At 42.2% G+C, this 26629-nt stretch overlaps 1 protein-coding gene across 11 annotated transcripts in view; it reads left to right on the top strand.

The window, feature by feature from the left end:
• ERC2 (ELKS/RAB6-interacting/CAST family member 2) overlaps positions 1–26629 on the top strand; it is a 973185-nt gene that overhangs the window by 662105 nt on the left and 284451 nt on the right. The window contains exon 14 of one of the 11 annotated variants that reach the window (XM_068559358.1): positions 16220–16256. The exons of the other annotated variants lie outside the window; for them this stretch is intronic. Within the exon in view, the coding sequence (XP_068415459.1) occupies positions 16220–16229 (10 nt within the window). The 3' untranslated portion in view covers positions 16230–16256. Of the gene's footprint in view, positions 1–16219; positions 16257–26629 lie in introns of those variants that run through there. 11 annotated transcript variants of the gene reach the window in all.

Here is a 26629-nt window from a genome sequence, read left to right on the forward strand (position 1 = left end):
TTGTAGCACTACCAAGCACGGTTTGCCCATGTACCAGTAAGACATGCACTTTTGCTGGTGATGACTTGACATTTGCCTTTCCTCTCTTATTTCTTAATTGCCAAAATGACACTGCCCTCTACATGGTATCCCACAACCCATTTAGCTTTCTAGCCTCTGGAAGACTTGGTGGTCCTTAGCAGTACAGAGCCTCATTTGTGGCCCGTGGAGAGCTGCCAAGGACTTGGTTTTGCCTTGTCAGCTTTGGGAAAAATCATATACACTCATTTGTTAGCTCATCCTATATTTTGGGAAATGATAAATGTGAGAAATTGTCTAAGATTCCAGTTTGCATGAAGATGTTGAATTTTATCCAGGTTTCCATTATTGTTGTTATTGGGCATTGTATATTCACGGGTGCACTTCATTGCTGCATCCAGTGGACAACAAATGGAAATCAAAGGAAGTTTCTTCAGCAAATGTTTATTGGATGCCTACTGTGAAAACTGAGCACAGGGGCGGGTGATGGAGTGTGGGGAAAGAGGTTGGTCAGCTCTCTTCATTTTAGGAGCACAGTAGCCTAAAGAAGACATAAACATTTGTCCACAATAAAATTATCTATTAAAAAGATAGTGGATAGCTTAGTACACAGCAACTTTTCGATGTCTAGCTTCAAGAACTAAACAACACCCTCTCCACCCTCTGCCTTCTTGCCTGCTCCCCTTATTGGAAGAGATGGGATTTTCTTTTTTGATTGTCCAGAGTTTTGCTGAGTTAGCAAAGGCAGTGCAATTTGCCCAGTCTTAACCTCAAAGACTGCAAGGGGAGTCAGTGAAATATTGCCCAAGCCCAGCCTTGGGTTAGCCATGAATTATGCATTGTGTATTTAGACTATTCTACTGTTATAGTCTGTTTATCTGTTGACTTCCACCAAGATTTAGGGTTTTGTTGTACTTAATAACTTGCTTTATTTTGTTTGACATGTATTTTATGTCCTCCATGTGCATGGATACATAAGATACACAGTCGTGGGTGAGGGTCTGAAGAGAAAGCCCAGCCCTGGAAGCACTAACTTTGAGAACTCTGGGGGAATAATTTTCACATACTTTTTACCCTTACAGAGTGCTAATCAATATGATGAAGAATCAGAGTTTTCCCTGTGAACTACTCCTCGCTTTGCCCCTCTCCAGAAAACAAAACAGTTAAAGGAAGGGAAGGAGAATGAGTTTAGGTTTCTCTTATTTCTAAATTTTGATTCTTTTTTTTAAAGTTGGTCCTTAAATTTAAAAGATGTCAAAAAATGTTCAGTTTATTCCATATTGATGTTCGGTATTGACCACAACTAAGAATTTCACTGTTTTAGGCCATATTCTAATTGTTGATTCTTACTCTTTTATTAAGTCCTATATTCAAAATTGTGGTCTGGTGGGGTAATATAGGGTTTGGCATGTCTCACAAAATAAAAACAGCAGTGTGAAGGCACAGATGCCACTTGATTTTAGCTTAATCTGAAAAAAAAATCTCAGACATTTCTCCATTTGTGTTTAGGAATTTTGAAGCTGTTAAAGGAGAAAAACAAAGTAAGAACCATACTGAGAGCGTTTGTATTTGATATGGTGCATTACAGGTCTGAGAGAGAGGAATATAGGCATATCTTTTTATGTCTATTTATATTTAGCAATTATTTCTAGACTTTTCAAAGCCTATTTTACTTCCTTGATCATATTTCCTTAATAAATATGATCTTTATTAAAACAGAGATTTCAACCTCTAAAAGACTCTCCAAATGGAATTAAGTGTTTACCCAGCCCCTAGTTTCATCAACTTCCTCTTCCCACCACAAGTGTTTATGGTATCTAGGATAAAATCTCTTTCCCCCTATTTAGTCACAAAGAATTACATAAACGCCTAAAATAAGGACAATTTACATATGTGTAACTCTCCCCAGTTTTAAGAAGCTCTCTCTGAGTCCCCTAAAGACTCCTGTTGGACAGAAGAGGAGCAGAGTCAGGAGTCGTACGCCTTCCCCCACCACACCCCCATGCCCAAGGTCACACTCATCAGAAGTGGAGGATTTCATTTTTTTAATTGAACCCAGGTCTTTTGACTCCAGAGTCTGTGCCCTTTGCTAGGCTCGATCTTTCCTTTAAATAGAAAACCAACAATGAAATAGGTGTTCATTGAGTGTTGTATCCCATTTAGTCAAAAAACATTTATCTACTCTGTGCCAGGAATGTGGCAGGCACTGCGGATGCCCACTGACAAACGAGAGACCTCAGTCCTTAGCTTTGCTGAGCTCACGGTCTGGCTGGGAGATGGGCCAGTGTCTCAGGTTGGGTTTCCCCAGAAACAGGCCTTCAGGCAAGGATTTAGGAACAAGTAACCTATCCGGAGGAGGAGAAAGTTGAGATATTCACTCTCCATCTTTATTCCACCCTTAGCTGCGGGATGCCCCCAGGAGCATGAGGTTTTGGTACACCTGGCCTATATGTGCAGGGCAGGCTAAGAAGAAGCCTTCAGGTGGTGGTGCAGGTTTCCACAGTAGGACTCTGTTGGCAAATTCTGTGGTTGTGATTGCTGAGGGGTTGAGAGTGAGGTGCTGGCCAGAACGTCTGCCACAGGGAACCGGACAGCAATTTGTGATTAGTGTGCTGTGGGAGGCTGCAGGGGCACTGTAAAGCCATCAAGGAAACCTTTCCAGAGAAGCCAGCAGTTCCCTGAGACCCGTAAGATGAGCAGAATTAGGCCGGCAAACGCTGGGGTGGAAAGTGTTCTAGGTGAAGGGAACTATAAGAAGTTCCATATTGCTGGAGTATGGTGAGAGATGGGCAAGGCAAGGTAAACAGAGGTTGATCCCAAGAGCCCTGAAAGCCACAATAGAGAATTTGGACTTTATCCAGTGGGCAATAGAGAATCATGGAAGGCTTTTCAATGGAGGCATGTCATGATTAAGTTTGCATTTGGGGAAGATCCTTCAGGCTTCAGTTCAGAGAACGGAGGGAAGAAGTCACAGTAGGAGACTAGAAGCCCAGTTAAGAGTATTTTGCGGTAATCCAAGCTCGTGAGGCTAAGCCATTGCCTTAAATCTGGGCAATAGAACAGCCTTTCTTCAGGCTGATGAGTCCCAACAGTGTCAACGCTGGCTGCCAAATCAAATCATATTGATGCCAAAAGGTCTCTTGGCCTTGTCAAGGGATATAGATGATGGCTCTGGAACTTCTCTTGCCTTTTTGCATCACCAGTAACCTCATGACCCTCTATGTTTGATCATTTGCTTAAATAGGAAAGTTTTTATTTTCTTCTTCAAAAATGTGGCTAAATTTTTTTTTTAACTCTATCCAGTTTATTATCCCCAGATTACAACCCTGTGCCTTTCTCCTCCAGTGTTCCTTGTGAGTTCTTCTCAGACTAATTGCTTGAAAAAATGATAGCAATTTTACCTGACATAACCCTGCACAATGCCTTTTTCTTTCTCCTTACACATAAATTATTTTCTTTCATTTATACTGAATGTTTTTTCTTTAAACTAAGTTGTATATTAGGCTTATTGTCAGTGTCTCTATAATTTCTCTATGCATCAGTGTTGTCTTTTTGGCTTAGAAACTCCTAAGGGGCCTCAGGTCTAATCTGTATAAATCTTGCGGAAGAGTAGTAAGTACAAAATGTACTGCTCAAGTAAGTTTGGTGCTGTTGACACTTTGTTTTCAGCTTCTCTGAGCATAAGGCTCCTGTAGATTTAGAAAGAACATAGCATCCATGGCCCCAAGATGCAGTTAACAAAGGCTCTCTTAGGCAGTTCAGGTGGGTTCTTCTGTTTTTCTACTTCTGTTTGCAGGACAATCATGGTGGGTCATAAGTTACAGGACAAAATTGGGGACATTTAGTATAAACCACAAATACTACACCTAAGGCTAGTGTTATATTCTAGAGCAATGACAATGAACTATTGTAACCTCCATGACAAAGATAAATCTTACCGAACTGTTGAGTGAAAGAAGCCAGGTACAAAGGAGAAAAGAACATATGATCCCATAAAGTCCAAATAAGCACAACAGATCTATGGTGTTAGATAGAACTCATGACAGTGATTACCCCTGTTAGGAAGTGACTGAGGGAGTGCACAAGAAGGCTTTTGAGTGCTGGTTATGTTCTGTTTCTTGGGATGGGCACTGGATACACACGTATGATCACTTTGTGAAATGCATGGAGTTGTACATTTATGATGTGTGAAGTTTTCTGTATGCATGTTATTCTGTAATAAATTAATTTATTTAAAAACAAAACAAAAATGAAAATGGAAACTTCAGGCCTCAGAACTTGAACAGAGCTAACTTTCATGGCCATTTACTCCAGCCTATATATGTTTGTATCTGGGGATCCAAGGCCCAGGGAAGAGGAAGGGTATGTTTAAGGCCTTTGGCCAGCTACTCAGCTGTGGAATTGATATGGTGCCCAAAGGGACTTAGCCATTGCTCCTGTCTCTATATCATCCTAACTACTTGATGGGCTTGGTATATCTAGATGAGAAATTAGGAAGGAGACTGAATTCTTAAGGGAAATAACCTCTAAGATAAAAATTCACAGGACAAAAGGATCAAAATACCTTTGTGTTGCTTTTTGTTTGCTTTGAATTGTCTCCTGTCCTCCCACTGTAGCTAATGATCATACCGGGGAGAAACAGAGGAGATTTCATGGGCCCTTTCCTAGCACATGGCCTGGACTCAAGATACTTTTTGAGGAGTGTCTCCTGCTGCCCAGTGTTTAAGGAACTGTGAGATTGTCCGTGGAGGTTGTGGACCTTTTAAGGCAGAGATGGCTCTTCATCCCAGCTGGAACTGACCTAACCCCTGCCACATTCTCCTTGACTTTCAGATAAGAGACGGGAGGTAGTAAGACTTGACCTAAACAGTATTTGAAGAAAATGGATTTAACTGGGTCTATGAGGGATTAGTTAAGAAGCCTCTCTTCTCCCTTCTTCTAGGAAGTTTAATATAGAAGGCTCTGCAAGTGCTGGCTTGTTTTGTGTGGTTCGCATAATGAAAGGATTGCAAGAATGAATGTGCTCTTGGCGTCATAGTCAATAATACTAGGGGCTGGGTCGACATCAAAAATCTCCCAGGGTTGGAGAGGTCTCTTTCAGACATAGCTTTCTTATCATAGGTACTAAAAGGTCCTAGGAATCAGAAAGCCTCTGTGTTTCAGAAACTACCATGAGCCTTCTTTGGGCTTGAGCTGTGCTCTCGTCTTGAATATTTGATGTTGAGACTCTTTTGAGCCTTTAGGGGTGGTATTGTCAATGTGGACTGGTAAATCTTCTCCAGTGAGTTCTTATGATTAATAGATATCTGTTTGGGGTCTTTGTAGATTTACTGGAGAGAGGAATGTTTCTTATCTCTCTTGTTCCTATTTCTCATTTAAAATAAAATGAATTATTAGTGAGTAAAAGATCTTATATGAGGTAAAATGCATAAAAAGTTAATAGTGAAATATTCATGTAAGAAATAATTAAGATGCCAAGTCAGGCCCTGTATCTGAATGGAGATGGCTGAGCTTGGCTAACAACAATAAAAATAGAAGTTATTTTTTAGCCAGCAAGCACTGGGCTTTATCTAACATATGTCTCATAACAACCCTACTGGGTATTAATAGACATGTACTATTCTTATCTCCATTTTACAGATGAAGAAATTGATGCTCAAGGACCCTGAGTACCTTGCCTAAGGTCAAGATCGTAATTAAAGGAGCTAGTATTAAAACCAAGTTGTCTCTGACCCCACAGGTCATGTTGCATCCATACGTATCTAGGACAAGGACTCAAAGCATTATATTTTCTCCTGGGAGTGACCTTTCTAAGAGCTGAGTAGATCTTTCCTTTTGGATACAGGCCACGGGCATTTTTCATTATTCACCATCTTGAGGGAGATGCTGCCGTTGTTGTCCTTGGGTAGGGCTCATTCAACTCACCCTCCAATCCAGCCACAGCCCAAACCTGGAGCAACATTCCCTTGGACTCTGGCTTAGTGACAGACATTCAGAATGGTAGGCAGGTATTGGTCAAGACTTTGGAGTGGACAAATTTTGGTTCAGATGACTTTTACCGTTCTAAGCCTCAGTTTATTCATCCATAAAATGGGAATAATAATAGTACTTATCCAATGTAACAGACTTACTGGGAAGGCTTAATTAAACATTTATGTAAAATACCTGGCACAGTGCCTGGCTCAGAGTAAGTGTGCCAAAATTATAGATATGGTTATTTATAATCAGCAGCAGCAGCAGGAGAGCCTTATGCACACACCTACACTCACAGTCACACACACGGAATTAATCGTGAGGCCAGACTCTAGCATGAAGAACCAGAGACTGGACTCTCTTGCCCCTCAGGAATGCACTCAATGGGCATGGACCTTGGCACCAAGAAGGCATTTGAATAATTTTCATGACATTGGGTTCAGTGTGTAGAGGGCTCTGTAATTCCTCCCAAAATTCATGGTTAAGCAAGGCTCTGGCTTTCTCTAAAGAACCCCCCTACCTTCCACCATCCCACCATTCACACATGTTCCACAGAAGGACAGGACTCGACTCATTTTTTATCAGATTTGCAAAAGAAAATTATTCCACTGTATGTTGGCATATTGCAAGCTAAATGTGACATAGTATGGAGAGTTTAACTCAAATGATGAAGGAATTAAAAGAAATTCCCACATCTAAAACAGATGTACAGGCAGGATCCATACGTGGTAGTCAATTCATGATTTAAGAAAATAAGTGAAAGGATAAATGCACATTTCAAGATCTAAGTCTTTGTTCAATATTTTAAACACATGGTTGATTTCAAAGTCCCTTTAACCACTGAGTTGGAAAGCAAACCACTCAGAAGTAGCTGGCACCTTGGAGGAAAGGATTAGAATTCCTTGTGTCCTTGATATGTTAAAGAAGTGATCAGAAACAATCAGTCTGAATTCAGTTCAATGGGGCAGGAGAAAAACAAACTCTGTGAGCAGAAGGTGGTAGAGATCTGGCTTCGCGTAGACCCAGTCAAGACAGCCCACCCCAAGCAGAGGCATTGCTGAAAGTCAGGGGCACTTCTAGGCAGCATTAATGAGAAGCTGTGGACTATACAGGTCTCAGGAGGCATCTCTCACTACCTCTTCATTGGCACAAGACAGAGTACCCTTCAGTGCTGTGAGAGATTCACAGAGTAGGAAAGAGTTGAGGTTGAGGAACGCAGGGCATTAGGGGGTTGGGAAGTGCGGAAAGACAATCGATGTAAAGACCGTGAAAAGCAGCTATTGCCCATGGAAACAGGATGAAGATATAGTCTCAAAATTATAGCACAGGGATTGAGGTTAGCTAAAAGAAGAAACTGAGAAAATGTGGGGGAAGAAACCTTGAAACTTTATAAGTTTAATAGCATCTTTTTTTATGATAATTTGAAGTGAGATTTGGTTAGATGGCAAAGGATGGTGCTGGTTAATTTTCTGAAGACCCTTTCTGTCATCTAAACACTCAAAGGCTAAGCAGGAATATTAAGAAAGTCTTCTGATCTGGATTTATTTTAAGGTTCTCCACGTGTACCCTGAACAATCTCACTTCCCGGTGGTTCTTTTAGTCATTCTGTTTGGGTCAGATGTTCTTTTTTCAATTCCTGTGTAGCAATCCTACCATTCTTTCAAGGCCTAGCTTAAATGACACCTCTTCCAAGAAGTCTTTCCTGCAGCTGGAAGCAACCTTTACTGTTTCCGAACCCTCATAGTGTTGTACTACGGTTCCCTCCCCTGTGATGCTTTCTGTCATAAAAATCTTTGGTTATTCCTTTAAATGTCCTTGTTATCCAGAATTATCCACATATATTAAGTGTTAAGTAATATATGATGAAAGCCTAAATGAACAGCTTTTTCTTTTGTTGGCACTTATGGAAACTAGCTTTGGTAGCAACTTCCGGCCACATGCAAAGGAGTAACTCCTGACAAATACCAGGAGGCTAAGGGATGTTTCCCAGTTGGCTTCCTGTGGATGGTGATTGAAGCACAATTTGAAAAATCAAGGAAGACTTCACCTGTGTGATTGTGATTTGTGCAGACTTACTTTATTTGTGTAGAACCCACAAAACCTGGAAAAATGTGGGAGGGAAAGGGAATAGTAGATGTTAAAACTTAAAGGGTGAAGAAAGCTTACCAAGGTGTCATGTTCGAAGAGGGACTCCAAACAATGAACAGACCAGGGAAGGCTTTTTTACCTACAGACATAATTTATGAGTTCCTATGAAGTATTTCAAAGTCTCACAGAGCTCTGTTGTTGATATGACTGGTTTGGGTCCTATGACCTCATCAAGGCAGCATTTTTTTACACAGTTACATAAGGTGGTGACCAATATGAAGAACCTTGACAAGCTCTATAGAAACTCTTGAAGCTCTTTCTTTTTCTGAAAAGATGGAAAATGATGAACCTCCGTGGCAGATCTCAAATCACAGTTCCCTCTCAACCATCATTCTATTCCTCTGTGGAGTTAAAGGGAAAATCACAAAGTCGGGGGAGACAAATCAGAGTTCTCTGAACAGAAACAGAAAACACACATGAGCCCAGAAACACAGGATTTTACATAACCTATGAAAAAATTACTCCTCAAAGACAGTGGTCTCTTTCAGCCTATTCAAAATGAATTTTATCTGCTATAACAAGTATTTTTCCCCTCTAGAACAAAAGCATCCTAGTTTAAGATAATATCTTAATCACATGTAATTAATTTTAAAAAGTTTTTTGAATTTAAAGACATGAAATGTGGTAACCTATAGTGGTTAGGGGTGAAAGATATAGAGATGTCATGGAAGCCAATATCATTTTGGATATTCGACAGCTAACCCTACTTTCTTAGTTACTGTCCAATCTTTTTAACGGCCCACCTGTGGCTTTCAGTGTGGGGACTCCACCTTGGGAATGTGTGTTTGGTGATCTTCACGTTATCACCTGTAGGGGCAAAGCTATGATGTTTTGTCACCCAAGGCAGATGAGTATTTTTCCTGTGTTCTCAAGGATGGGCATTCTCCAACCTCAGTAATCCTAAGTGATAGGCACACTGAGAGACGCTATCAGTCTATCTCGGAAGTTAACTTGCAGATAAGCATCATATTTTTAAATGGCATCAACAGGGCTTCCCTGGTGGCGCAGTGGTTAAGAATCCACCTGCCAATGCAGGGGACACGGGTTCAGGCCCTCGTCCGGGAAGATCCCACATGCCGTGGAGAAACTAAGCCCGTGTGCCACAACTACTAAGCCTGTGCTCTAGAGCCCGCGAGCCACAACTACTGAGCCCGCATGCCACAACCACTACTACTGAAGCCCGTGTGCGTAGAGCCTGTGCTCCGCCACAAGAGAAGCCACCGCAATGAGAAGCCCGCGCACCGCAACGAAGAATATCCCTCGCTCGCTGCAGCTAGAGAAAGCCCGCATGCAGCAACGAAGACCCAATGCAGCCAAAAATAAATAAATAAATAAATTTATTAAAAATAAATAAATAAATGGCATCAGCAGAAAAGTTTTTCTTTAGGGCTGTCATTCTAGGGGAAAGAACAAAATATTTCAAAAAGTAAATCCCACATTTCTCATTACTTGAGAATTACTTGAGATTGAATCAGTTTAGCACTAATTGTGATAAGTGGACTGTTGGTATGAGAAACTCAATATTTGTTTATAAAATAGTTTTAAAAGTAACAGTCAATGCTAAGGTAAATATTTATTGGTAGTATAAATATTTGTTCCTTTTTATCCATGGGGAAACTGAGGCCCAGACTGGTTACTTAACCAGGGAGTGGCCAAGCTGACACTTGAGCCCATGCAATTGGCCTGCCAAGCCCAAACTCCTTGCTACTGAGCATACTTCCTCATGTGAAGTGCAGATACTTGTAAAACTGTATGTGAACCCTTCATTTCATGCTTTGGTGAGTATTCACTGCATCACTGTAGGCGCTACTGGGTGAGAATTATTTGATGGCGTGAGTGAAAAGTGTGCCGCTCTGTGTGGGACACCTCAGGGTCCAACTGTAGGATAGGGCCACATTTTGTGACCTCTGCTGTGGCTGGCTACACCAGCTGTTTCTGGCTTTGGAGTCCAAGGTGTGAATTATGACTCTGCCATTTGCTCTCTGCTGAACCTCACTTTACTTTTTTGTAAAATGGGGATAGTAGCAGTCCCACCTCATAGGGGTGGAATGCCAATTAAATGAGAAAACTTGAAGAAAGCAATCTATTGTTCAATAAATGGTAGTATTTGTTGTGGTTGATATTGTCATAATGACATGAATATGTGATATTTTACCTGTCTTGGCAGCAAACATACTATCAAATTAACATACACAACGTTATTCTGTTCATTATGTTGATTGAGTACCCTCTGTATACAAAACAGCGTAAGAATATCTGCAGAAAGACTAAAAGCCTGGAAGAGAGCTTGTGGACTAGCTGGGAGGACAGAATTCAACAATGAAATGGAGCCTTGCTTATGTTTTGCCATCAAACACTCCTGGTGCACAGTAAATGCATAATAAATAGTAGCTTCAGTGATTGGATTGTAAGCCCAGGAGGTGAGAAGTATGCTTTATAGATTCCTTCAGTATTTCCAATGGCAGTAACAGGCAGAGTACCAAGTATACAGTACCATTTATTTGTCAAATATTCATTTGATACCTCTTACTTATAGTGACAAAAAATAATAATGGGGGTGATGAACGTTATTTAAAATGTCAGTGGATCTTTCCAAGTAGACAGGTAACTTGATCTGATTTGCATCTTGAAAAGATGGTTCAGGCTGCCATATGGAGAGTGGGGAGGAACTTGGAGAGAGTGGGAGCAAAAGAGCCTCTATGCCATCAGGAAGCCTTTCCTGATGCACCCTACTCATGACAATAATGTAGTACTTCTCATTCCCCATTCCATTTCCCCTGATGGTTTTTTGTTTGCTTTTTATTTTTGCTCCTATGTTCCCAGAACCTAGAATAGTTCTTGGAACATGGGAGGGACTCAGTAATTGTTGAATAAATGGATAAAAGTGGTACAGTCAGTAAGGAGCTTATTGGGGTTGTGACATGTGACATGGTAGCAGTCTTCCCAATGGAAATGGAGAGAAAAGTACTGATTGGGGATGAGTAAATGGAGTGAACCTGGTGGGTAAGAGAGGGAAGTCAAGGATAATCTGGTCTGTTGGTCTGATTAAATGGCCAGATGGTGGTACCTGTTTCTGAAATGCAAAAGGAAGGAGAGGGAAGAGGGTAGGGTGTGGGGAGCTGGGGATAAGCAGAAAAAACAATGGGACTGAGCGCCCAAGGCACTCAGGAAAATGCTGGAATTACCCCTTAGGTAAGTCACCTGTGGTCTTTTATAGGAGCAAGAGTGTCTGCCTGACACAGGCAGACCTTCCTCAGTGGGCTGTCTCTCCTGGAGAGGTGGGAATGAAAGGAATTCCAGCTGAGGTGTGAGAAAGCCTTAAAATAAAAGAATATATCAGAGTACACAGTGGGAACCAATATGGGGTGCCCCTCTGTGATAGTCCAGGGATATCTGTATGGGAGCCTGAGAGGAGAGGAGCAGTGAGATGTCTTCCCAGGTCCCTTCTTTTGACAACTCGACCATTCCCGTTCTACAGGGAAGCACCGAGGAATGAAGGAAGGTACCTATAAGCTGCTTTTCCAATATGGTCCTTCATCCTTTGTATGCCTCTTCCTTTTTTTTTTTTTTTTTTTAATATAAGAGCCATTTCTCTCCTTAGACTTTCTGAGGAGAGAAAAGGGACCAAGCAACCAAGGCATGACAAAAACGTTTTTTGAAAATTAAATGAATGCATTGTATGAACTTGAAAATTCACAGATAACAAATGGTTCTTCCCCCAGGCCTTCATTAGGATCATTTGGAGAAGTCAGGGAATGTTTTCTGAGTACCTACCCTGGAGAGCAGTGCTGGTGGGAAGGGCTGTGGTGTTAGGGATGTTAGTCTTTTTCTTCCCAGTACTTCTCCTTCCAAGAGTTCAAGTGTTACTTTCAGTCTCACATGAAGGGCTCTGGAAGAGGTCTCAAGGGCAGGTCTGAACTTGAAACAAGGTGATGAATATGGGTATCCTCTGCAAAATGTCCCAGCCCTGGACATCCCTTCCTGGGCTTTGCTGTGGCTACCTCGACATTATTTTCAATATTAACAGAGTACTCAGCTCAGCAAAGGCAAACTTCCTTGCTCAAGGTCTTACACAAAGTCTTCGGCAGGAGCCCAGGACAACAGCCATGACTGAGTGTCCAAATATATTTGGGTGACATACTGCAAGCTGAGGCCCTGGAATTCACTGATGGTTTCCTTCAAAGCCTTTTGTTGCCATTCCCCACTTAGGAACTTTTAGTAAATAGTGATGTGGAAAGATTTTGATTCTCATGAACTCTTCCTGGCATATCATTTACTGACACATAACATAGAACTAAAGAACATGGTAAGATGCTCCCAACCCAGTGTGGGGAGATATTTGCCGTAAAACTTGTAATCAGGAACATGGAAGATTTGGCTGGATTAGAATCTAGGATTTACCACCTACTAGATTTGTGACCTGGGGCAAAAGGTACATCTGTAAAATGGATATAATTTTGGCATGTCCTAGCTAAAAGTAAATTGTTGTGAGTAGGAAATGAAATAATGTATGTAAAACACACAGGTAAAATATCACATATTCATGTCATTATGACAATATCAACCACAACAAATACTACCATTTATTGTCTCTTTGAACTGGCAGTACAAGTTATAGGAGAGCTTAGTGAATTTTTTTAACCTGTTACTTTCCTGAATTATTTTATTAGCTCGAGTAGTTTTTTAGCTGATTCTTACGCTCTCTGAGTAGATAATCGTATGACCTGTAAATAATGATGATTTGGTTTCTCTTTACGATAGCTATGTTTTAATATCCTCTCCTTGTCATATTGCTTACTTAGAATATCTGGAACAATACTAAATAATAGTGACTAGAGTGGGTGTCCTTGTCTTGTATCTGGTTTTCATGGGAATGCTGCCAGTAGTTCACCATTATTATGTTCACTATTCAGATGAGATCATCCTTATTAAAGAGGTGCACTCTTATTTTTAGTTTCCTGTGATTTTATATCAGGAATTTTTCAATTTTTACCAAATGCCTCTTAAGCATTTTTCTAAATCAATGGATCTCAAAGGTATACATAAGAATTCCCAAAGAGCATTTATAAAAAAAAAAGAAAAAGACCAGGACTTGATCCAGATATGCTGCAGGATAATTTGCCATGTTAAAAATCGGGCCCATGATGCTGATGTGTACCACTGATTAAGAAGCATTGACTTGGATGATCACATATATTGAATATATTTGTCTCTCTTGACTTATGATGTGATAAGTTATATTATAGAACTCCTAATATTAAACCATCCTACTTTCCCTGAATAAATCTTACTTGGCTATGTTTATATTATTCTTTTAATATGTTACTGGGTTTTCTTTGCAAGTGTTATGACTTATGGTTTTTATATCATAATCATAAGTAGAATTAGCCTATAATTTCTTCATTTATGTATCTAAGCCATGGCAGCTTTGAAGATTAAATTGTGAAGCAGTCTATATTTCCAAAACTCTTTAAGCAGACAAAAAAAAATTGATCTGTTCTTGAAAGTATGAAAGTACTCTGTCAAGGGACCCAAACCCAGGGCCATGTTTGGAGATAATTATTTTGCAAAATATTCCATTTATTTCATGATTTTTGGGGTATTATCTTCCTTTTCCCAGTGAATTTTATTATTTTTATTTCCAAAGTATTATCCATTTCATCCACATAGAGATCTATTGTCCTCATTATGATCTCTTCTTTGTCTATTATATTACCTTGCTTTTTGGTCATTTTGTAATTATTTGTTTGAATTCTCCTGCCGTCCTTTTTTTTTTTTTTTTTTGATTAGACAGCCCAAGAAAGAGGGGTTTTGTTGTTTTACTTTTTGTTTCCCTAATATTTTTGTGTGTGAACATCCTTTCATTGATTGGTCGTTTACGTGTGTCTCTCGTGATTTGCCTATTCATATCATTTATCCATATTTCTTCTGGGCTAGTGGATCGTTTTCTTATTAATGTGTCAAAGAATGTGCAGATACTTTATCCGAAATGTGCTTACCTAATTGTCGTTTATCTTATAGCTTTGCTTATGTGAGGTCTTTTGCTATTATTTGTTTTGGGTTGTTGTGGTTGTTGATTGTTTTTTGCCCCACAGAACTTCTGTAATTACAGTAAGTCCCCTACATACGGACGAGTTCTGTTCCGAGGGCCTGTTCGTAAGTCGAATTTGTTCATAAGTGTAGGAAAGTTAGCCTAGGTACCCAACTAACACAATCGGCTATGTAGTACTGTACTGTAATAGATTTATAATACTTTTCACACAAATAATACATAAAAAACAAACAGGGGACTTCCCTGGTGGTCCAGTGGTTAAGACTCCACGCTCGCAATGCAGGGGTCCGGGTTCAATCCCTAGTGGGGGAACTAAAATCCCACATACTGCAGCTAAGCCTGTGCGCTGCAACTACTGAGCCCATGCACTCTAGAGCCCATGCGCTGCAACTAGAGAGCCCATGCGCTGCAACGAAGACCCAGTGCAGCCAAAATAAATAAGTAAATAAATGTTTAAAAAATACAAAAAACGAAGGAAACATTTTTAATCTTACAATACAGTACCTTCAAAAGTACAGTAGTATAGTACAACAGCTGGCACATAGGTGCTGGCATCGAGTGAACAGGCAAGAAGAGTTACTGACTGGAGGAGGGAGAGGAGGTGGCAGATGGTCGAGATGAAGGATTGTCAGCAATAGGAGATGGAAGGCAAGCTGCAATTGCACTCATGCCTGACGTGGATGGCAGAGGTTCTGGTTCCTTGCTGGATTCAATTCTATCTACCCTCTTGAGAAGACCATCCAGTGATGTCTGGGCAGTAGCTCTTTTTTTCTCATCGATGACACAAGTAGCACTGGATTGCATTCTGAATGGCTGCTGCAACCTTCATGTACTGTTGTACATTGGCGTCCTTTGCCTCGAAAACTAACAGTGCCTCCACAAATAAAGAAAATCCCCTTGCCATTTCCTGCATCGTGAATCTCTTTGGTTCTTCAGTTATTTATTCTTCCTCTTATCTCTCTTCGTCCTTTCTCTGGGCCTCCAATCCCATCAGGTGTTCATTAGTAACCTCTGCGTGTTGCACAGCAAGGAGTTCAATGAAGTTGTCCTCTTGCAGATCTAGCTCCAGCTTCTCTCTGAGGGTCACTATGTTGCTGAAGACCTCTTTGGATTCCTCGTCCACCTTCTCAAATCCATGAAAATCATGGACAAACTGCAGGCAAACTTTCTTCCAAACTTCATTCATGGTGATGGCCATAACCTCACACCAAACAAAGTCAATGTTTTTTATAGCCTCGTAGGTGTTATAGTCCTTCCAAAATTGTCGCAAGGTTGTTCCTGATTTGTCACTTGCCTTTACTCTCTGATGAAAAGTGTGACGTAAATAATATTTCTTGAAAGTCGGTATAACTCCCTGGTCCATAGGTTGGATGAGCGATGTAGTATTCAGTGGCAGATGCACTAGTTTGAAGTTGAGATGAAAGTCGTGCATGAATGGGGGGTGGCCCAGAGCACTGTCGAGCAGCAGAAAAACGTTGAATGGGATGTCCTTCTCCAAGCAATGTTTCTCTACCTCTGGGATAAAGTGGTGGAAAAACCAGTCCTGGAAAATGGCCTGTGTAACCCAGGCTTTGGGATTACTCTTCCACACAACAGGAAGAGAGCCCTTAGCTATGTTTTTAAGGGCTCTTGGGTTCTCTGAATGATAAACTAAGTAAGAGAGACTTCAGCTTCGTATCGCCGGAAACATTGCCACCAAACAACAGAGTTAGCCCATCCTTTGCTGCTTTATAGCCTATAGCCTGGCATCAACTTTTCCTCTTTACTGATGTAACTTTGGTCTGGCATCCTCTTCCAATACAGTCCTGTCTCACCCACATTAAAAACTCGCTCGGATAAATACGCACCTTCATCAATAATTTCTTGAAGCATTTCAGGGCATTCCCAGGCAGCTATCATATCTGTACTCACTGCCTCGCCACTTACTTTTATGTTGTGAAGGTTGGCTCTAGCCTTGAACCGATGAAACCAGCCACGGCTGGCATTGAAAGATGCACCCTCTGATTCTTGGCTGTGTTTCTTCTTCAGGTCTTCCTAGAGGCTTTTAGCTTTCTCTCGAATCAGCATTAAGCTGAGCGGGACTCCACGCTGATGCTGATCCTGCATCCGCACACTGAGAAGTTTCTGCATCTCCTCCATCACTTTTCCACGCTTCTTCGATATTATTGTCGACATCATCGGCACAGCAGACTTCACATGTTCCATTATCTTGTCCTTGTTCTTTACTACCATCTTTTTACCTCGCTCCACTCTCTCAATTATTTTCACTTTTGTTTCCATTGTTACTGCTTGGTGCTTCTTTAGCAGTACCAGCTACATGACTGCTGCTTTTACGCTTGCTTTCAGACATCCTGGCCTTGAAATAAAGATAGTGTACTACTGTACGCTATACAGTACTGTACAGTAAAGTACACAAAAGCACAACCACTTGTAGAGGATGCACACAGGTGACAACGTACGCCAGACATGAACTAACTTACACGATTGGACGTGCGAACGCACGTTTGCATCTTTGAAAGCTCGCAACTTGAAGGTTCGTATGTAGGGGACTTACTGTATATGAATCTCAGTCTTCTTTTACAATGCCTGTATTTCATGTCTTTTGAAAAGTCCTCCCAATGCTGAGATTTTGAAAATAAAAAATTGAGAAATGAAATAACTGGACATTATGACTAGCAAGGGACATGAAGCATAGTCCTCCCCATAAATACTCCTCCTCAGCCTCCTCTTCATCCTTCTTTTTTCCCTCCTCCTTACCATACCACTTCGAATGGGGAGGAAAAGTGCCAAAAATCGTCTTAGAAACAGCCATGCTTACCCAAACCATATTTCTAGAGGACCTGGTTTTCACCACAATTATCACTATCAGTAGCCCTCCTAGGATTTAAGGAACACCTGCACATATATTCATGTACATATATTCATGCCCACATGTATTCTTTTAGTTATGCATGAGTATATGCATATACATACACACACACGGGTTCTAGTGTAACAAATCTCTTTTTTGAAAAATTAAAAATATTTTTTTCCCCACGGGTATTTAGATTTATTCCATTGAAGAAGGATCATGTTGACCATCAGTGAACGTTAATAAACTTACTTAATCAGATGTGAAACATCGTCAAGGAAATATCCTATGCCCTGAAAGTTTTGTTTCTTTTAAGAAACATGAAGAAACACCACAAACATGATTTTTAAAATAATTGCCTCATATAGGAAATAGACAATTATGTCACATTTCACCATGATAAACAGTACACTAAATGGGCACAGTATTCTAAAATTCACATGTGGAAGAGAACCACACAAGTATAAAAAGTAAAATTTATATACAGGATTAAGGGTAAAAGTGTATGTTACAACATGTTTGCCTGATAGTGTATAATTGCTGAGCATTATTTGTCAGTTAGAGAGATCAGCTAAAGCCCGGTGTATAAAAATTCATGCCAGTAGGAAATTTACTATAAATCAAAGTCTAGATTACTCCATAACATTACGTCTTCGAGTTGTAAATTAACTTGCACAAATTTGGCTTTCTGGGTAATGAGCAACATTTCCAGTGGAGCTGGAGGTGGTCTATAAATAAGTTCAGATTACAACAAAGCCTCACGTCTCCTTCTGCTGTCCTGGTAGCATATCTTCATGTCTGCTTTTGTTGCCAGACTTCCATCCAGAGATGGCCTGGAGGGTGTCCTTGGGTGTGGGCTAAGGACCATCTTTAGCCCTGTCTGTAGCTAAAATGTAGGTAAATTTCATTTTTACTGTAACAAAGCTGCAACTGTTTCCTGCTCTAGCTGGGTACAGTTCTGCCTTCCAGCAGGGTGTTGCCCCAGGATCTGGTGATGTGTGGGTCTTCAGATGCCACCCTGAAGCCCCACGCCCCTGGCACTGGCACATCAGCACCAAGCGTGAAGCACAGAGTGCCAAGTGCTTCTGCCTGGCAGAGCCATTTGTCCTTGGGGAGAAATGACATGTTATTTTTTGAGATGCTGTATGTTGCTGTTTGTTTTTTTTTTTAATGTGTTTTCAAATGTCCTTGGGGTGAGAGGGGGACAAGGAGGGAGACACTTGGGCCTTGTAAGCGAGAGTCACAGAAAAGATGGGGCTGAGGAGTTACAGTTATCCACAGTGTTTCTTCAAAACCCACCAGCCAAATGGAATCACATTAAACGGAACAACTACTATTAATACTAATACTGAAACTAATACTGATGGTAATTCTAGCCATAGTGCAAATGCCTAATATTTGTATGTATTTGCTATGTGTCAGGTACTGTGCTATTATTCTGTATGTGCTTTCTCTTTTCTTCTCCCAGCAACTCTATGGGATGGTACCAGTTATAAGGAACCCAAGGATTAGAGAAGTCAAACCTCTGCAGTTACCAGCTTCAGCTTATAATCTCTAGAAAGCTCTGGAGCCAATATTCAAAGCCACGTCTGGCTAGCCCACAACTTGTCCCTTAACTGGCTCTTTGTGTCCTTCTAGGACGTACATCAGAGACTCATGCCATTTCTTTGTGTAGGGATTTTCCCCTCTGCTCCTAGGTTCCTCTGGTTTCGAGAGTCCCCAGTTGATGTTCCTCATGAATCTCTGGACCATCTCCTCTGTAGTCCCACCATATCCACTCAGTGGCTTCTCTGCTCCATCGCTGTCTCACTTACATCTGTTCCACCCTTAGTCACATTTTGTGTTTGAAAAATTAAATCATCAGTATGTTCTTATTCCTTAGTCTTCTCCATGAGAACCTCTCTTTCAGTTTCCATGCTTATCCTGTCTCTATGGGGCACAGACAGGCCTGCTTCTGACTTTTCCAGGGCCCAGGACAAGTGGGCAAACTGAGGCTCAGTTTGGCTGATGTGTGCTTCTTTGTAATTCTAGTTCGCTTGGTCAGTTACTAAACTTTCAACAACAACAGTAATAGCAACAACTTTCTTAAGAGCCAGAAAAGAAAAAGAAATTCCATGTGGGTGTTTTGATATGCAGGCCCTCAGAGCAGGGGCCTAGGCCAGGGAACCCTCTAGCCCGGTCTCAGGATGGAAGGAGGCTTAGTCCTAGCTCAGTGAGGCTGTGCTGGGGGACCACCACCAGACTGCCTTTCTCATCCTTTTTCTCCTCTGGCACACAGGCTTATTGTCCTTCTTTCCTTTAAACTTGAAAGGAAAACGGATTATGCAAATTATACTGACACACAGACTTCCCCTGAACAAACCTCACGCAGAACAAATCATATTATCTGGAAACTGGCAGAGACTGGCAGAGAAGAGCAGGTTTGAGCTCGTAACTTGTCTGCTACTGTGACTATCGGAAGGTTGGGGAGGGAAAGTGTTTTTCTGATCCGATTTTTCTGGTCAAGCTTGGGGAGGGCATTCTTATTATCTTTTCTCTCTGTCTCATCCTCTCGCGCTTATTCATGTTATCTTCTCTTTCTCTCTTTCTCTCTCTCTCTCTCTCTCTCTCTCTCTCACACACACACACACACACACACACACACACACACACACCTTTATTCATCAGGGAGAAGGAGGAAGGAAGGAAACAGAGGAGAAGGGACAAAATAGTAAAGTAAAGACAAAGAAGTTTTTTCCCCTGAAGTTTGGTAGATTGGAAGCTGAGTAACGAGATGGAAGGCAGGATGAAACATGTGGGGACTTCTGAGGCATGCCAGGCTCCTGTGTTAGCTGTATAAAGGCCCCCATAAGGATGCTGACTCTTCTCAAATGTCCACTGAATTAAAATTTTTCTCTAGTTAGACCAGGGAGTTAGAATTAATGTTGGTGTAAGCAGTGACCTATAACAATTTAAAATTTAATGAGGCAAGAACCAAATTGGGCTTGTGTTTTATGTCTCTAAAACTTGTAAAACACACCATTCTCTTAACCATGTTAAAATAAATATTGGTAATTAGTTAATATTAATGGATATTTTAATGGAGGTCTTTCTTTTTAAATGGAAAATAAAGCAAATTGACTGGAAAAGAATATCACGTTCCCCCTGGCTGGGCCAGACCATGCTGTTTCCCTGGTGGCGGCCACCCAGCCTCAAGGCTCAAGGCAGAGGGCGTGGGGTGGACGAGCACCTCCAGAGGCCTGGCCTTGTAAAACCAAACCTGCAGAGTGACGACCAGTGCCGCCACGTGTGAACCAAGTCTGCGGGAAACCGCTGGAGCAGGACCGGGAGAACCCAACCTGCCAACAGGAGAGCCCGGGGTGGGGGGGCCGGGTGTACTGCAGCATCACCAAATTGACAAAAGACCATTGAGTCTGGGAGTCCCTGAGCGCTTTGTCATCCTGCTCCAGGCCACAGCTCAGGGGATTTCACTTTCCCAGTGTCTAAATGAGTGCTCGGCTCCGAACTTGGGCTGTGGAATTCATCTTAACTTGCTAGAAGAACCAGTGTTGACATAATGCCTCCCTGCATGAGATCCTGCGGGCGCTCTTCCCAGCCAGCTAGGTGGTTCTTGGACTACTGGGAACATTGCGGTTATGTCCCATTGTCTTCCCTTTCCCTAAAGTAAGGACCATGTTTCACCCAGCTCGGTGCGAGACTGAAAGTATCATATTAAAACTGTGTGTTAAGTGAGGGTGTGCCGTGTCTCAAAGGCTGTGGGGCTAATTGCCGCTTTGAACTCAAGCAGGGCAGCCAGAAGGATGTTTTTTTAAAAAAGATTATGATTATGGGGCTTCTGGTTAGAGTGCTTTGGGCATCAGGCAGGAGTAGCAGCCCAAATTTGGGGAAGAGGAGAATAAAATGACAAGAATCTCAAATTGGATAAATATATATACAAGGCAGCCTCCTTTCCCTCTGTAATCTCTGTTCCTTTCAGTATATTCTGGGTGTTTAGTGAACCGAAAAATACACTTAAAACTTTTCCCACTGCACTTTCAGGATGTTTTAACCAAAATTGCCTTTCCCAGGAATACCTGTCAGCAGTTTGATTTTTTCTTTTTTTTCATTTTTAACTGAAACTGAAGCACCGAGCCACCATCTTTGTTCATTGAATGACTATTGACGGGGACATACTTTGTGCCAAGCGCTGTTATAGGTGCTGGAAATGCAGTGAACAAAACCAACATCCCCACTCTTATGGAGCTGATGTTCTAGAGGGAGAAAAACAATCAACAAGATAAGTAAGATAAGTATTAGGTTGACCCATATGACATTGTCAATTTCATAGGTCAAAAAATTTAAAAGTTGGCAATTTTGTAAGTTTCAGCTTAGCCTATGATATTTTGATGGTGATAAGCACTAAGGAGGAAAAACTTTAAAAAGGGATATATGGAATGTTGCGGTTAGGGACTTTCAGTTAAGGAAAGCCCTCACAGAGTAGGTGAGGTTTGAACAAAGGTTGAAGAGAGTAAGGGAGCCAGCCAAGTGCATATCTGGGAGGAAGAACATTCCAGGCAGAAGGAACAGCAAATGCAAAGGCCCTAAGGTGGGATCAACAAAGAGGCCTGTGTAGTAAGAATAGAGTAAGTGGGTAAAAGAGAGTAGAAATTATGTTAGAAAAGTAATTAGGAGCCAGGTCATGTAGGGCTGGTGCCATTAGCATGCCTTTGTCTTGACTGAATAAAATGGGGAGACCTGTGGGAAGTTTCTGAGCAGAGGAATGACTTGCTCCCATGTAGCATTTCAACATGATCCCTGTGCTGAGCAAAGGCTGCGGCGGTAAGGGCAGAAGCAGGGGGACCAGCTAGGAGGCCATCACAAAAATCCAGGCAGTATACGATGGTGAGCCAGACTAGGTGGTGGCAGAGCAGGGTGGTTCTGGTGGTCCACTTCTGGATCTGTTTTGAAGGTAGAGCCAGCTGGAAATGCTGAAGGATCAGATATGGGATATGAGAGAGTCGGGGGGTGGGGGCCGTGTTTTGGGTCAGAGCAACGGGAAAACAGAGTTGCCCTGAGCTGAAATGAAGATGACTATAGCAGGAGCTGCTTATGGGTTAAGGGGCTCTCTCCTTCTTGGCAGATTTTATCATTCCAGTGTGCTGGGCTCAGTTCTGATGAGTGAAAATGCAGAGGGGAGGGAAAGGAAGGGAAATAACCTTAAATAGTCTTTTCAGTAATAAAAATAAATGGCAGTTCCAAGCATATTGACTTTTGGTGGCACACCAGGAGCACCATGCTAAACTCTGGGGCATGGACTTTCTTACCTAATATGCACAACAACCCCTCTGATGGGTGGAGAAGCCCACAGATGTGAGGCTTTGAAGGCCAGAGCCTTTCTGAGGTGCTCTTGGGCTGCTAATGTCTTATTTCACCCCTCCAAAGTGAGTGGCTATTAGTGAGGCTCACCACTGGGTAAGAGCAAAAGACCAACGCAGTTGGGACTTCTGATGAAACAGTAACTACCAACGCCCTAGGTGCTCCGCTCAAAGGTGAATTCCCACAGCAGGTGGAGAACCTGCCTCCTCAGGCATGTTGTGGAGCAAGGTGGGAATTGCAGAAGGTACAGTCCCATCAGATGTGCAGGGTTGACAGTGTCATCTCAGCTCAGTGGGACTGAGAGTCGTTGCTGCCCCCACGGGGTCCCAGGAGAGGGCGGCGGGTAACTGGAAGCCCAGTTCGATTAGGTGGCCCGGGCTCTGTGCCTACACGGTTAGCCAGCCTAGGAGGGCCTGGGCCTCAACACGCAGGTGGCAGTGAAGATGGAGGCCTGGGGAGAAAGGTCTTGTATTCGGTGACATCAGCAGACAGGTCCAGGGTGCGGCTCTGTGGCAGGAGTTGATAATTAAAACATCTCAACTAATCTATTGCTTTTCCTGGAATTTACTCCTAATTACTCCTGAGGGAAGCCATTCCTGTAGCCTTCCCATATAATACAAAAGCTCAGGATAAGGATGCCACAGCAAGTGAAATTACTGAGGAAAACAAAGGCATATTTAGATTGTATGAAAGGCTGTTAAGTGAAAAGAAAGCACACACGTACCAGACTTTAGAAAGAACCATATCATCATGTTCTAGTTGGTTGTGAGTGTTTTTTCTGTCATTCTTTCCACTTATTTTCATCTTCTAATTTTTCTATTATGAACAAGTAATAAGGGAGGTTAAGAGCATGGAATTTGGAGGCTGACAGATCTGGGTTCAAGTCCTAGCCTCACTTTTAACTGATTGTCTAACTCTGAGCAGCTGTTAGCTTTTCCAAGCTTCATTTTCCCCATCTGTACAGCAGAGTCGACATGAACAGTCAGTGAGATAATAATGCAGGGAAAGTACCTAGCAGGATGGGTGTTGCTCATGTCATTCTTCATTTTATCTTTAAGACAAATAATCAAGACAATTTATAATTTGAGTAATCCATTTTGGGCTGGGTATAACAAAAACAACTGTTTAACAGTTGTGATAAATGTGATAAACAGTTGAAGAGACACTAAGGACTAGTGAGGACTGGAGAGCATCTTCCACATTGGAGGGGGCAGGTCCTACTCAGCTCTAAGTGATTTCTGCCATGCAGGAGCACAGCCTTGGTATTACTAATTCTTCCAGTTGTTAAAGAAAGCACCACATTGGGATTTTTACATAATGGCAACTAATTAAAAAAAAAAACTTTAAAAATTCCATGCACATCAAATAAAATGTTCCTATGAGTCGGGTATGGCCTGAAGGCTGCCCGTTTACAAGCTACAGTAGTCAGCTTTGCAGTATAACAAGTGACCCCCACACCTCAGAGGTTACACGGCAGTCATCAGTCACTGGGGGCTGTGCTCTATTGTCATCTTCACTTGAGGATCCAGGATGAAGTCGCAGCCCCTGTCTAGGACATACCATTCTCGTGACAGAGAGAAAAGAGTTGGAGGAAGCACAAAATGGCTCTTAGAGTTTCTTCTTGGAGCTGGCATGTGTCAATTACCTAGCATCTTATTGGCCAAAAGAGATGATAAGGCCAAGCTGGATAGTGGGCAGGGGGAGCACACTCTTCCTACAGGAAGGCCGGGCACATCACCTGGCAGCGGGAGGGGATATCGACCGCTCTTACAGCGAAGTAGGAAGCAAATAATTGGGAATGGTAAAGTAACCTGCCGCAAAAAACTTCTGCCTGGTCCTCTTCCTTCCATTCACTCCCCTGTCCAGAGTCTTGTTCAGCTGTTCCCAGTTATCTTCTAAAATCCAGATCAGAATGTATACAGATTTCCTTACAACCAAGTATGACTCTGTGGCTTGGGGGATGAATACCCAATCCCTTAACATGACACTTAGGCCTGCCATAATTTGGCCCCTATATATTAGGTTGAACTGAATGAAATTGCTGATACTCAGCTGTTTTTTTAACCTGAAAAATGGCAATTTCATAATATTCAAACAAACATTTGTAATTTTTTATCCTCTGAGAGCTGAAGGCTGGACTATCCAACACTGTCTAACAATATCCTGTAATTTCCACCTGCAGACCTTTGTTCCTGCCATTCCCTCTGCCTGTATGTGCCTTCTCCACCTCCCACCCACCCCAGGCAGAGACTCTGCGGTTTCACCCCTAAAATGTGTTCAGGCATAGGATCAGTAGGAAGGGGTATAAACTATTAGAGGATAGCCTGGTGTGCCCCAGAGCTCCTAGCCCAGGCTGGGCTGACTTTTAGCCCCCAGCCCACCTCTGAATACATGTTGAATGACTTCACCTCATCAACAGTGATGGTGAGCTCTTAGGTGCAGAAGGGCAGACTTCTTAAATGGCAGGAGGACAGGTCTTATGTATATAGAGAGCAGACATTAATTTAGTATAATATTTACTGTGTGCCTGGCCCTGGGCAGGGATCCAAGGAGGATAACAGTGAACAAGGCAGACAGGCTCACTGTGGCCCTAGAGCTCAGCCTGGTGCATCACGGATGTTAGAGTTTCAGAGCCAAAGGGACTTTACAGCCCATGTAGTCCAACACCCCCATTTTACAGACCAGGAAACCATGGTCCTGCTTTTACCCCAGCTCTACAATCCAGCCTCACAATAGGCACAGGAGTGATCTTAATGCACAAATTAGATCATGTCTGTTTGCTGCACTACATCTTCAGATGCATATCACTGTATTTATATAATTAAATAAAATTAAAACATAAAAATACAGTAAAATCCCAACCCCTTACTAGGATATGCAGCCTGTTCCCGTCCACCGCCTACCTCCCCAAATCCATCTGGTATCATCCGCCTCTTGCCTCAGAGCTTTTACACTTACTGTTCCCCCTGCCGGGTATGCTTTTCCCTCTAATCTGCCCATGCGTGACCCCATCTCCCCTTCTGGAGCGCAGTTCAAATGCCTCCTTCACAGAGGCTAGCCTAGTTACGTCTACCTTCTCTCCTCTAACTCTATCACTTTTCTTTATCTGAAGTTATATTTATTTGTTTACTTGTTTATTGTTCTTTTACAGACTTTGAATTTCAGGAAGGTAGAATCTAGTCCTTTGGTCTGTGTTCACCACTGTATCCCCAGCACCAAGCACAGTGCCTATTACAGAGTTGGTGATCATCAACTAGTTGTTGAATGAATGAATGAATGAGTGAATGTGTGAAGAGGCTGGCAGCCTTCTTCACATCCTGCTACATCTGGTACATAGTAGGTACTCAAATATTCGTTGAAGGAGTATTGAGGGTGTTCATAGCTTGAGTGTCATACAGGATATTGCATTTTCATGTCTATAGCAGACGTCAGTGATCACTCAAAGCAATAGTTTCTTGTTCAGCCTCAAAACCCATTTCAACCTTAGTAGTCCTGGAGGGCATCACCCATAGATCAGAGCAAGTCTATTTGCCATCCCTGCTTTAGGCTGAGTCTGCATGTATCTGGGCATGTCTGATTAGGCAGGTTCCTTAGAGGTCTAATGCATGAAGGACTCCTGCATTAGAGTCCTGGGAATTCAAGCATCGTAAGGAAATCTGGGCTGAGAGAGGAGGAGTGACTCTGAGTGGAGCTGGACATCTGTCAAACAGGAAGTTTTCTGTTTTACTTCGCTCGCACTTGTACCTGAAGGCAACGAGCCTGCAGTTAGGACAGTCAGTGAAAATTGAATAGGCTGCCTTGCTGAAGCCTCTGGGGTCTTTGACAGCCCCTGGAACCAGCCACTTTGGAGCTGGCAGATATGTTAGCAATGGAAGAAGGTGCCAGTGACTTGGAATCTGGAACCCCTGGCAAAAAAACCGAAGCCCTCTGAGCAATTTACATTTTGTAAGTACTGTGTGCTTATTGGTTATGCCACTGGAGCTTCAAACTTTACATTTTATCTGTATGACTTAATTAACGCTTCCCCACTTGTCATTGCCCCCCCTCCACCCATGAAGTCATAATAACTCCATGAATGCATCAGGACCCTTGCCTAATTTTGCTCACCATTTTATCCCCGATTCCCAGCACAGGGCCTGGCACACAGTAGGTGCTCAATAAATACACACTGTCTGAATGAATGAGGGAACAAATGAAGCCTTTCTAAACCTCAAGATGATATGACCTGGGGT

Source organism: Eschrichtius robustus, chromosome 12, assembly GCF_028021215.1.
Source record: "Eschrichtius robustus isolate mEscRob2 chromosome 12, mEscRob2.pri, whole genome shotgun sequence".
Lineage (NCBI taxonomy): Eukaryota > Metazoa > Chordata > Mammalia > Artiodactyla > Eschrichtiidae > Eschrichtius > Eschrichtius robustus.